This window comes from Hippocampus zosterae, chromosome 5, assembly GCF_025434085.1.
Source record: "Hippocampus zosterae strain Florida chromosome 5, ASM2543408v3, whole genome shotgun sequence".
Taxonomy (NCBI): Eukaryota; Metazoa; Chordata; class Actinopteri; order Syngnathiformes; family Syngnathidae; genus Hippocampus; species Hippocampus zosterae.
In genome coordinates, this window is record NC_067455.1 from 16,133,483 (window position 1) to 16,146,888 (window position 13,406).

The 13,406-nt window shown below is 39.9% G+C and overlaps 1 protein-coding gene across 1 annotated transcript; it reads right to left on the reverse strand.

Moving 5' to 3' along the window:
- Nucleotides 1–1,957: 1,957 nt before the first annotated feature.
- LOC127601297 (cytochrome b5 reductase 4) lies at nt 1,958–13,140 on the reverse strand. The gene is made up of 15 exons (XM_052066442.1): nt 12,670–13,140; nt 12,409–12,562; nt 11,537–11,637; nt 11,251–11,335; nt 8,855–8,933; nt 8,705–8,762; nt 8,416–8,509; nt 8,174–8,206; nt 7,890–8,012; nt 7,154–7,294; nt 6,499–6,645; nt 4,467–4,617; nt 3,585–3,671; nt 2,870–3,031; nt 1,958–2,374 (listed from the first exon to the last, which is right to left on the reverse strand). Exons 1-15 carry the CDS (start codon nt 12,742–12,744, stop codon nt 2,320–2,322), a joined length of 1,545 nt encoding a protein of 514 aa, XP_051922402.1. The 5' UTR covers nt 12,745–13,140; the 3' UTR covers nt 1,958–2,319.
- Nucleotides 13,141–13,406: the final 266 nt, after the last annotated feature.

Here is a 13,406-nt window from a genome sequence, read left to right on the forward strand (position 1 = left end):
TTATTCATTACAAATTTGTTCTTACAGGGCCAGTGAATGAGCTGAGAATTTTTCCATCTTGATCAGTTCGTCAGAGTAAAACTTTTACTAGCCAACGATTACTTTTCTTTTTTTTGGGGGGGGGCGGGGGGCAGCAGAGAATAGTAGCGCAATTGGACTTCGACAAACCCAACTGTTGATGTACGTTGAGCCCATTAATTGTTGGGTTTGCCACACCAATTTAAGCTGGTGCAGTCCGAACCGAGACTTGATGCACGAACTGATGAAGTGTACTCGGATGAGAGGCGAAACATCTAAGACAAAGAGAGCAGTTCTGTTTCAATCGATTCAATGTCCTGAGAGGTTTATAGAAGGAAACCACTGTTTTCAGCTGTTAAGATGTGTCACGAAAGAAAAAAAAAATCAAACTCACAATGTCCTTGAGGTGTGTTTAGTAAAACCAACCGGTTGTCTGCTGCTGATTAGGTAAATTTCACATCTCATCAAAAACTACCGAAGTGTTAGAGCTGCCATTGTGGAGTAAAATATTCAGACTGGCAAATGCATCCAAGCATAAGGAGTGTTCACACGGCACACATTTGCATCGGTGCTGCACCGATGTATTTTGTTACGATATATCTTACACCGGTGTAAATTTTGTGGAGCGTTCACACGTATGCTGCTTACAAAAGAGAAGCGTGTTAACCCTGCTGCAGCCCCACTTGCATTCACATGGCAGTTTCTGCGGACGTGCAATACGATACAGTACCCCGCCTTGTTTGTGATAAATCGAAAAACCATGGCTTATACTTCTCCAGACAAATCCAACGCTGTGGTCTATCAGACACCGTAAAAAGATGAGAGAGAAAGGAAAGAAGTGCAAAATACGGGTATTGCAAGTTGTGCAATACCCGTATGTAATCAACTCTTCTGACGCATAGCGAGTCTCCCCCTGTAGAATTCACACGTCCCATTTTATATGAGTGGTGCCCCGCAAACTAGCATTTACTCCGGAGAAAATTTTTAAACCACCTCCCGAGTAGGATTAAATTTGCTCCAGTTTAAGCCGTTTTCAGGGGCTACATCGGTATAACTTTGTACGTATGAATGCTCTATGGGGGGCAGCCCCCGTGCTACACCGGAGTAAAAATTGCCGTGTGAACACCCCTATACTCGCAAGCATATTCAAACATACTTGTAGGCTAAATGCTACAAAAGTAGCATTTGACCATAAAGTCACTGAGGATAGATCTGCACATACTACTACAAATGCTCCAGCGAGGTTCGGGGCATCCCGTCCCTGTGCGATGAGCTGACCATATGCACCAGATTTTTCCAAAGCTGGCGATCTTGTGCTAGCTGCTCTGCATCCTCCACGGCAACTCTGTTTTTGGAGGTCGCCCTCAATGATGTCGAGCCATCGGCTGCGAGGCTTTCCTTGTGATCGTCCCCAGACTGCGACCTTTGGGTCAAACTGGAGGATGGCAAGAGATTTGCGTATGCAAGAGCAAAAATAAATAAAATAAGTAAGAAAGAATATATTTTTTCTTTTCTTTTTTTTGCATTTGGACTACTTTATATTGCTATGTTCAAAATTAAATAAACATTATTCATTTGTCATTTTTAATGGTCTTATGTCTGCAGTGCATGATTTACGTTTGGCATTTTCCGCCATAATGGCAAAGCCCATGGCATGAAGGGGAAAAAAAACGAACTTCAATCTTTTCTATTTATATCAATACGTTTGAAAAGCAAACATTTAGTAAGGTATTCTTATTTTTATGGGGGTTTTTTTCCCCATAATACATGCGCAAGTCAATCCTCTGTGGCATTATGGGAAATGCTATAATTGCAGCATTTAGCCTACAAGTATGTATGAACGTACTTGCAAGTAGGTCCAAACGTGCTTGCAAGTAGGTTCGAACGTATTTATAAGTCCGTTCAAACAGATTTGCGAGTAAGCAGATTTGCGAGTAAGGTACATTTGAACATACGTGTCAGTATACTGGGACGTACTAGAATTTAGAAAGTATGTCCAAACGTACTCACAAGTACAAATGAACATATTTGCCATCCAAAATATTTTTACTCATTAGAAAACAATACTCTGTAGGTCTTGGGGAGGAAAAAAAAGGCTAAATGCTCTAAAACGGCTGGGCAACGTGGGGTTGGCTGCTCTGAAAGCAGCTGGCAGTGAAAGAGTGTATATCATCACAACTTTGGTGCATAATGTCCTCTTCTCACACACACTGTAAATGCAGGGTATAAATTAAAGTGAAGTCTGTTTGCCACTTGAAGGCATGCTCAGTCTTTGCATGGTTTGCAGCAGAGCAGAGCACGTCAGCCCTGGAAGGCGTGTATCTCCTCTTCACTAAAACCTTGCTGCTTGACCAACCTGATAGATGAAAAGTAAAATCAGGTTCATCTCTTGTATGTCGGATTGAACATCACATATTTCATCTTTCCCCAAACAATATCAATGACATTCTGTTCAGTTTTCCATCAGCGAGCTACAACTAGCTAACAAAGAACATGTAGCTAGCAATTTGCCCTGTCCTGTGCTGCGTCTTGTGTTAGTAAAAGCTCTCATAAACTACAGTTGTTCTTTTACCAACAATCCCCACAAGTTTGAAGGACATCAATGGGAATTAAGAAAAGCAGCACTTTGGTCTCCGCACATCGGGCCGAGATTCAAAGACATTGAAGAACAAATCAACAAAGTGGTAGGAATCTATCTGCCATGAAAATCTTACAAAGCTATTGTCCTTCCCAGGGGAGGTCGGCCAAAAATACATTCAAGAATGCAACGGCGACTCGGCCAGATAATCACAAAATAACCCAGGATGCCATCCAAATAAATTGTCTACCCACCTGCCCCAGTTTTACATACCTGATTGTTTGTTCAGTAAAGAGCGTGGGTCCACATACACAAACATAGCACTTTGCGCCCTGCGGCCTACTTAGAAAATCCTTGATGATTGTATCGTCCACGCGGCCCTTCCTGCCAGTCCAGCTTTCACATGGCTCAGAAAGGATGTGCTCCACCTGGAACCTGACGGGAGTCACATGAACACAAATATTCTGAGCATGCTCCCTTCTTATCAGAGCGGAATTGTAGTAGTGACTGCTTGAGTTGGGTACCGGTAATTTGGCTCTAAAAATGAGATCCCAGACCCCTCATCCCCGAAAAAAGTTTATATCCAATTTAGATGTTTTTTCTTCCACTTTCAGTAGAAAGCAAGAGCAAATAATGACATTGTTCAAAACTTGGAGAAAGTGGCCCTTTAAGCAACCCACGACACTGATAGCTTTCTTTAGGTATCCCTGATGTTAGCAGGCCAGTATCAGCCCATGTATTTAAGTGCGACATTAAGTAAAATGAAAACAATGATTCATCATATATTCAATGTCTTTCATAGCTCTTTCTTACTTTAACATGAAAATGTTTCTACCGGTTATTATTAATTTGTGTGCCCCCCCCCCTAAAAAAACCCCAAGGGTTCAACTCTTTCTCTCTGTCTTATCACTTAAACCAACTTTCTGTCACTTCAAATCAAAAATTATGAAACACTTCTAGTGAAGTTTTCATCAATGGGAGGGATCACCTTTCATCCTGAGCAGTTAGTTCATCCAGTTCCCTTTGCCACAGGATGTCCTCTTTGCACCGGTTAAAAAATAGCAAGTGGATTTTCCTGCAGATGCACACAAAGTTGTGGTCACAACATCTTCACCGTGAAGATGAATGAGATTCCTTTTGGGCTTGTTCATTGAACGTTTTTTTTCTACATGGCGCCATAATTATACGGTCAATGATGATTAAAAATAAGAATGTATTTACATATATATTTATAATAAATGACCCATACTCCTTCATGATTAAATTCTTTACGTTTCTGTTTCAGTTCTGAGTCTTGCTTGTCGAAGTGACCGCTTTGACAGAAAGCTTTTTCACGCGTGTAAAGAAACTACGAGCTGTCGTAAATCCCGATGATTTAAAGCGACCACGTCATCATTGACAATGTGCATTGTAGAAGTGTGCATTTAAAAGGCGCTGTGTTGTTACTATTATGATTGCCACACAAGAAAATAAATGACTCAAATACATCAATAAAACCCCCAAATGAATGTTATTTATTCATATGATGGGGTCTATGAAAACTTTGGACCACAACCGCATTATCGAGCAGACTTGCGAAATACAACGGGCAAATCTATCAACTGTTTGAACTGGAAACACTAATTACAATCAAACCGAATACTTGCAGTTTAAACATTATATACAGTATGTTTCAAGAGAAATGAGTCAAGCGCTTCCTCAAAATGTGGCAGATTTTTAGAGTTTTCAGCACAACCTCTTGAGAAGCAGTGCAACATTACTGATTGAATCATTTTCCTAACTGAAGGATTTAGAAATCAAACTCAGGATTAACATATACATGCTTGGGTGTCCTTTTTTTTATTTGTTTGTTTGTTTGTTTTTTACAGACCTGATAGCAAAGCTCTCATGTAAGGCCACTCGGATGAGACGAGACATTGGAGTGAAGCCTGTTCCTGCTGCTAAAAGGTAGAGGACTGTGGTATCACGAAGTGGGCGGAGACTGAAGGTACCCTCCGGACCACTAACGGATACATGGTCACCTACAGAGTGACAGCAAACAAAGTTCGAGTGAACATCACTAAAATTGTTGGGAGCATATATAGCAAATTCACTGAGCATTACTGTATTTTCACGGCTATAAGGCGCCATTAAAAGTCTTAAATTTTCTCCAAAATGGACAGGACGCCTTATGGTGCGGAGCGTCCTTTGTATGCGCTGAGTTCCAAAATCTGACTGACAGCCGACACGCTGTTTATATAGAGAAAAGGCGGAAGTGACTGTGGCCAGGCATGCGGGAAAGAAGTCGGCCAATCAGGGAAGGGTGGGCGTGTATATATACATATATGGAGAGAGAGAGAGAGAGAGAGAGAGAGAGAGAGAGAGAGAGAGAGAGAGTGAGAGAGAGAGAGAGAGAGAGAGAGAGGACAGGCAAGCTGGGGAGCAGTCCACGGTGAAGGGTGGGCGAGTAAGTGGACGCCAAAGGGACGCTGCAAGCAGGTACCAACACCTGTATAGTGTGGCAATGTGCATTGTGTATAGAGTGTGGCAACTCCGGTTTTGGTTTCTAAGAACCCCTGAAAATAAATTCGACAAAGAGACACGCCTACGAAGCACAGTTCAAACTTAAAGCCACCGGTTATGCTTTTGGCATGCGTGCCCATCTCACAGCAGCGGTGAAAAACCAAGTCAAGCAAATGAACTCTGAGCTTGCCGTTATTCCCGAAGGCTTGACTAAAGAACTCCAACCGCTGGACATCGGCATCAAACGGGCATTCAAAGTAAAGTTGCGAACGGCATGGGAACAATGGATGATCGATGGCAAACAACTTTACAAAGAGTGAGAGGCAGCGCTTGGCGAGTTACGCCACAATACGCAACAGCGAGAGGGAACGCAGCGTTTTTGATGGATTACGGTACTTACAATTGTTCAATTCTTTCTACACACACACACGCTGCCACCATGATTCGCTCTGTTCTTTACTTTCAAATGTGGGAAAGCTTCGCACGAGAGAAATGTTGACTTTGCTGTTGCTGCTCCTTCTTTCCGCTCGGCAATGCGTAGCAACTCACACTAGCATGTGATGCGTTCAATGACAACTGGGATGTGCAGTCCTCTGCTTCTGATACAGAGGATGAGGACTTTGATGGATTTCTGGGTGATGATTGATCGAAAAATGTGAGAACATTGTACGATGGCTAAATAAAATACACCCGAACTCTGGACTTTTTGTTTTTTTATAGAGTTATAGTAACCCTCCATTTACCGTTCATACCAAAACCACAATAGACGAAAACTAAATAATGTAAATTGGGGCAGCAATATACGATTATTTTAATCATGGATTGATCTCTTATTTTTTCCATTCCTGAATGAATCCTCTCAACATAAAACAAGAGAAGCGGCTGCGGGTGTCCGCGCCGCTATCAAAACAAACATTAACAAAAAAATGACAAAAATAATACACAACAACACATGAAGACACAAGAATTTCAATTATTTCATGAAAAAAAAAGAGATTCGAATTGTCAATTCAGAAAATGTAAAACATTGATTCTGATTTTGGTTACTGGTTTGATTCATAACATGTCAGAAAATAGACCAAAAATTTGATTATTGTCAGTAAGTAAAAGCAGATTTTGCAAATGTCTTTTTTGGATTAAACCTAAATACAATCAGCTTGCTTTCACAGAAGGACACGTAAATTTGCTAATATTTAATTCTCAAACTAATAGTAGGGCTCTGGCTTGCTTGACTGGTTAAGACCAGCGTTAGTGCAACGACCGCAGACGCTTTCATCGACACTGATTTCAAGATGGATTTGCTTGTTGAATGAGAACAATGTGAAATCATGCAAAACATTTCGGTTTTAAGAGTAAATTCATCACTCACTCTCCCATTACTGAAATGGCAAAAGACTGACCGATGTGTAGGCTGTTGAGATGTTGAGTCAGCAGTCCATCGGGATAAACCTTAACCATGAGGTATAGGCCCGTTTTTTCTGAGGAGCTATCGGGGCCAACTGAAAGACTCTGGTCGACTGGGGTGTATGGTCGCACCACCTCTGTGCCTGTAAAAAGCATAAGTTGCATCTTCAAATGGGATGGAATGCTTGAAGTGCGTGTTTATCTGTTCATCCATCTCTGCGAAAGCACATATGAATGTCATTTTAATCGAGAGTATCGCTTGAAGATGAAGGATATGGATCATTAATTAGACATGGCAATTGAAACTTGATTTGTTCAGTGTGATGTCAACTAACGGGTATCAAAAATAAAAGGAGAGTCCGCAAATGTTTTACAAGTTTACTTTCTCCGGAAAATGAGGGGCGTAAGATCCAATTGCGCTGTTGCATGAGTTATAAACATAAAAAGAAATTTGGATTACATTGAGTTCTGGTGACTGAGTCACACTGATCAGGAGTGCAATAGATCAGCAACATGTTAAATATTCTTTTTTTTTATGATCTGCCAGTGTTGAATAAAGTCACTGTCTTAAAATAATGTCCCATGTCGTATTTTGAAGGAGAAAAAAAAATCCTAAAAACTCTCACAATGCTGCCCCCTCTGGGGGGGTACCTTGAATGAGGGATTTGAGGTAGACGTGTTTCCCAACAGGCACATGCATGACAGTCCCACGTGGAAGTTGCAACTGAAACACACGCGTGTTATGGTTCACCTCAGTCTTCGACACCAACACACAATCCCGAAAGAAAAGAGCTGCAAAAAAAGGTGTTTCATATCCAGCGTTAGCTGATGAGATTTGAATAACTGAGCACCACGTCTGCTGCACTTCCTGTTTATCTAAAATATATTTTGTGCCATCAAAAGAGCTTTCCGGCATTGCATCTTTTGCATCAAAACCAAAACCTCACTCGCTAGACTTATTTCACAGTACGAGTTGGAAAGGATATTACTTTTTTTTTTTTTTCAGGATGAACAATGTAGAATGGAAATGCAGACCAGAACGTCTGAACTTTATTTTGAGAAATGGCACAATTTAATTTTTTGATGACTTATAAAGGTTATACTTGTAGGTTACATTAATGGTTGAAAAAGTTCGAAGACGATGACCATCATGGTCATTTTAACATGGGTGTGTAGACTTTTTAACATCTGCTGTGCACGTTTATTCATTGTAAAATGCTCATAGATGTGAATGTGAGTGAGAATGATTGCCTCTATGATTGACTCGTGACCAGTCCAGTGTGTACCCCCCCACCTCTTCTTGCCTAACATCAGCTCACCCACAAACCTAATGAGGATGAAAGAGCAATGGAAAATGTATGCATGTTTCTATAAATTTGAAGCTCACCTCTGTCTTTTTTGCTTAAAAATGTATTGTGGAATTCCAGTGGTTCACCGAAACTTGACCATTTTCCTTCTGCCTGCTTGCGAATGGTCACCTGAATCTTTCCCACGGAGTAGGCGGTGTTAACTGTTGACAAAATGGCGGTACAGTGTAAGACTAAAAACAAGGCAAGCTAAGCTTAAATCATTTACAGCTTGCCCTCTGTGACATTGCAGTATATCATTCGCAATCCTGCTATTTGGCAGAATTTTTTTCCCCCACTCTTTTCCCGTCATGCAATATCTTACCTCCAATGTCTCCATCAACATTTTCTGAAAGACCTAAAACAACAGAATAAACAAGATTTCACAACATATACCAATAAGCAGATTTAATTTACTTGACTTAGAACCACATATTTTAACCATACTCATTTGTAAGACTGACAAAACATCCTCGACAACACACTTAAAGAAATGACAAAACGTGTCTTTGCATAGATAGAAATAACTAAACAAACACCCATTTTCAAACCGCCATTTCTACTCACGTAAATGTACCATGAAGGACATTTTCCCAAGCAGCACTTCTACTCGTAGTACACCAGCCTCAAGATCAACTACGGTACAGCCAGAGTTGGGTATCTAAGAGTGGTATCACAATATTGCATTGTTAAATAAAAAAATAAAAATACAAAATGTATTTTTTAAAGGTAACTCATAGCCCTGGAATGACTCCAAACTTACAAAATGAGTTCAGTGCATCCCAAGTAAGGCACATTTCTGCTTTTGATCATTTAACATTATGACTCAGGTGTAATGGAGCAGATGAGCCGTTACCTTCCTTTGTGTATATATAACCAGATGAACCGTTGTTGCAGTCTGGAACCAGTCGTACCTGTATAAACAACACATAATTGGTACAGCATAAACAAAAATATGAGTTGATGTGGTCATTTTTTTTCCCTGTTGTAAATGTCTTCTTTATACCGAGGTCGAGAGTCTTTGACGGCCAGAGGAGACACTTGGTTAGACGGGGCGAAGACTGGTTGAGGTGGTGGTATCATTGCTGAGGAGAAAAAAAATTATAATTAAAAAAATGGTGGTGAAGAGGACAGTATGAAAAAAATCACACTGATACAATTGTTTTCAATGACAACATTTGCATAAGTAAGGTGCCTGCTGATTACTGTTACGGTAACTGCTTGTGCTATGTTGCACATTTAATGTATTGCAATTCTGTATTGGAACACAACAGCTACAAATCATCCATGGGAGATCCAAAAAATATGTTGGTAACAGACAGACATGAACATTCGTTTATTAATTAAGTTAATAACGCCTAACATTTCTGGCAGAAGCTGTTGGGCCCAAAATTATTCATACGCTGGCCTGCATGGCCATCTTTTAAGCAAGGAAATGAAATAGGAAAATGGTAAAAATTGTAAGACGTGAAGACTCTCAACACTTGTGCTCTTTTAGATTAAAATAGATGTACACTTTATAGTTGATTTGCACAGTTGTGAGCAAGTCTGCCCCACAGTTCAAACGTTGAAGGTTGGAATTTCTACCGAGGCCTTCCTGTGTGGAGTTTGTGTATGAGCTTCGCCGTGCTTATAATAATAATAATAATAATAATAATACAGGTGGGTTTACTCCCACTGCTCCAGTTTCCTCCAACATTTGCCCAAAAATGTACTGTACGTTAGGTTAACTGAAGACTGAATTGCACACAATTTTCAAAGTGATTGTGGATCATCCTGATTTTAGCTAGCAACCAGTGCACAGTGTAGCCCGCCTCTCGGCCAAAGTCAGCTGGGATTGGTTCACCACGCGCAACCTTACTCATAATATGCAGTGTAGAAAAAGGACGTATGAAAAGATTGAAATGAGCTAGATTATGCTCGAAGTAACCAATCCATTTGATTTCAGCAAAAGATTGTTTCCTTAAAATTGTACTTCAGAGATATGAATCATTTTCAATCTGTCAAAACAGTAAGTATTTGGATGACTATTGTTCATAATAATTTCTTTCTACATTTGTTGTGCCTTTTCCTAGCTAGAAGAATCTCTTTAAATTACAGTTCCATTTCACTTAGCCATGTGTATACATAATGTTGGGCAATATAGTGAGGAAGTTGCCAACACTTCAAATAATAGTTCAGACTGACATGTTTAGTGTTATAATTTGAAGTTTGGTCACACACACACACATTGGTCTTTGCCTATCACATGAGTTTTTATGCTTTTCATTTCCGATGGGCAATGATCTTGGTTACCAGTATTGTGTCCTTTTTCACTCTGTTTTGTCAGACAAGTGACTCATTGAATTAGTTCGTCACCTTCTTGGTTAGAAAAAAAAACATTTTCATTGGTTTTGTCATGCCGTCAACAACCCAAAAGGATGAAACCAAAATTACAGCGAGGTTGCTTCACCTCAGGGGGAAGTTGCATATTATAGTTTCCTCGACTCTTCACTCCCTTAACAAAAAAAAAAGTGTCTTGCGTGTACTAAAGCAGAACTCAAGTTGAAAATGTCATGACCAAACCCAGCCTTGACCGTGGCTGGATGATACAGCTGAAAAGTGTATCGTGATATAAGTATTTCATATTGATCAATCTAGATAATTATTGACTTTTTTTTAAACTACTCAAAACACATACGAGATTTAAAAAAAAGGCTGAATTCAGGTAGTTTTATTTTAACGTATAATATTTAACCTTTAATAAGAGGTCGAAACAACTATGAACAAGTCAATATAAAGATTAAATGAAGGCCTGGTAATTTATTTGAACCAAGTTACGCCACACTCTCGTTCCACATGAGTACGCTACACACAAGCGCATGCACAATTCTTCTTCATTTGTTTCGCTGTTTTTTGTTCATATCCAGAAGCGCCAACAAAACCACACTTTTGTGCTCAAAATCACCGCATATGTGCTTGTAATAGTGGCACATATCAAACGCCACCCTGCAGTCTCTGCCTACAATATGCACAATGTCGGGGTTGTCATTATGCTTCCAGATTTTTTTTTTCTATCAAACAATTTATCGAGGGTGTTTTCAATTGATAGTGACCATGCGTCTATCGCGATACAAATTGATAATGAACTAGCCCAGCCAGAGCCGTGATGTATGCCATGTGAGCCAAAGGCACTTTGAAGTCACTTCCTGTCGACGACAGCGCAGTCAAATGTCAAATTGGCTGCACCATTGATGGCTTACAACTGGAGGATTGATCTGCTTAATTCCTATTCTACCAACACATTTGCAATCATAATACTGTGTTCAGACTAGTGGGGGTACATAGAACAAAAAGGACACGCATTATCATTGTAAATGTGTATTTTTTTCTCAATAAATCCCCCAACTGTATTGAAAATACCTTTAATTGCTGTGTTGGGCTTTGTAGCCATCCTGCCCACTAGACACTCTTTCAACATGGACTCATAGTTGACCCACCGATGGACCTGTGGACAAGTAGAACACAGTAATGTAGAGTCTAATCGGCAACAGTTTAGATTTGAAGTAAAAGTGACCAAAGTACCAACTAGGATCTTTGAAAATGTTTTAGATATATGTTTTAGAAATAGGCAGATAGTAAATACATGAAGGCGTATGCAGTTTATACAGTGCCAATTTGAATAGAAACATTAGGACTCAGTCCACACCTGGTCAAAGAGGTCAGTGCCATCGATGCCTGCTGCCTTCATCAGCTCATCTTCTCCACCAGGGTGGTAATCCATGTAGGGAGTGACATTATACACCATACCTACAAACATCATTTGTTCACTCAGGTATCAGTGCCCTCAGTTGAAAGTCAAAAATATCAGCCAACGGGCAGCTTGTTAAGTGTCAATGTTAAACTATTCTACAAAGCAGTACAAGTAGTCTGTGTGCCGGTTTTCTGATTATTTTTTTCACGCAAATGTTTTCAAATACTTTGATCAATTGTGTAACTATGACTTTTAGATGCATTAGTTGTGCTGTAACTTGAATATTGAGTTTGGCGTTATTTGAAATAAAATCACAAAACAACTAATTGTATGTGGGGAAGCAGTAATTGAAAAGAAAACACTAAATGAGTGGGAACAACAAGCAAAATATACTAATAGATAGATAGATAGATAGATAGATAGATAGATAGATAGATAGATAGATAGATAGATAGATAGATAGATAGATAGATAGATAGATAGATAGATAGATAGATAGATAGATAGATAGATAGATAGATAGATAGATAGATAGATAGATAGATAGATAGATAGATAGATAGATAGATAGATAGATATCTAAAGGCAATTGTAACAAATACTAACGAATATGTCAATACATTTCTGAGCAAACACTACATGTTACTATGTATGATATGCTACAGCAGTAGCCAGCTTTATAGCACACAGAGAAGTTGGGTTACCACTAGCCACAGGGGCTGGTAAACAAAAAGGTTCATGTCAACCCTTGGTTGTGAACGCCTGTCAGTCTGACAAGAGTCAATCTGCATGCAAGTTGTCTCATGTGACAGCTGGGTCATGCTTACCTCGTATACAAGTCCAGCAGTCATTCCTTGTGTTGTGTTTCTGCAATTCTTCATGGGTAACCTCAATAAGACGCCCCCTCAACCCGGTTAGATCTTTTCCACTTTTGGAGTACCGAATCCAGTCCATAAGACTGTGGCCTGGCTTCAAAGCAACCTACAATTTAAAGGACAACCATACATGTGAGGACACATGATCATTATTCACTCTTTCCAATAAATGGGTACGATCCCAAAGAATTGTATTAGTTGTGTTTTTCTTACCTTGGTCCTCCCCGACTGGCCGACCCGCTGTTGGGAACTGGGTGCAGGGAACGACTGAGTTGGAATATTCAACATGTTGCGAATGCTTCGCAGGCACCACGACTTTCGAAGAAAATCTACTTGAAGAAACCAACGTTACCTCACACAGCATTAAGAAAAAAACTAAAACGCGTTCAACCTTGATGCGAGACAAATGTGACTCGCAAAACTGCCTCCCTTCTAACACATCTGTCAACACTGTTGCGCAATGCAACTGGGCTACAATGCTATGCGAAGGTAGGTCATGTGCTCAGATAAGCAAGATATGAAGCGTCTTTATAATATAACTTCTCAGCTATCTACTACGTAATGCGCGACATGAAACATCCGCTTACTAAACACAATGACATAGTCAATGAGCAAATTTACTTCGACATTGTTCGACGCATTTTACATCCTTGAACGTCATCAAACTGCGACGGAACTTGGACTGTGCTTTATGAACTGGGAGGTCTTACTTGCCACGTCTTTTGGGGGAAAAAAAGTACCCCGAGTTCACTGACAGACTTCAATGTGACGTCACTGGACAACGGGAACGCCATGGAGGCACAGGCCACGAATGACGAAATATAATTGACAAGATTATAAACATTTACATATATTTATTATTAATGTAGCTGGTTGAAATAACTTATGTAAACACAACGTGATTTGTACCGACTACGTGATGACGTGCTGTTATCTCTGCATGAAGTTTT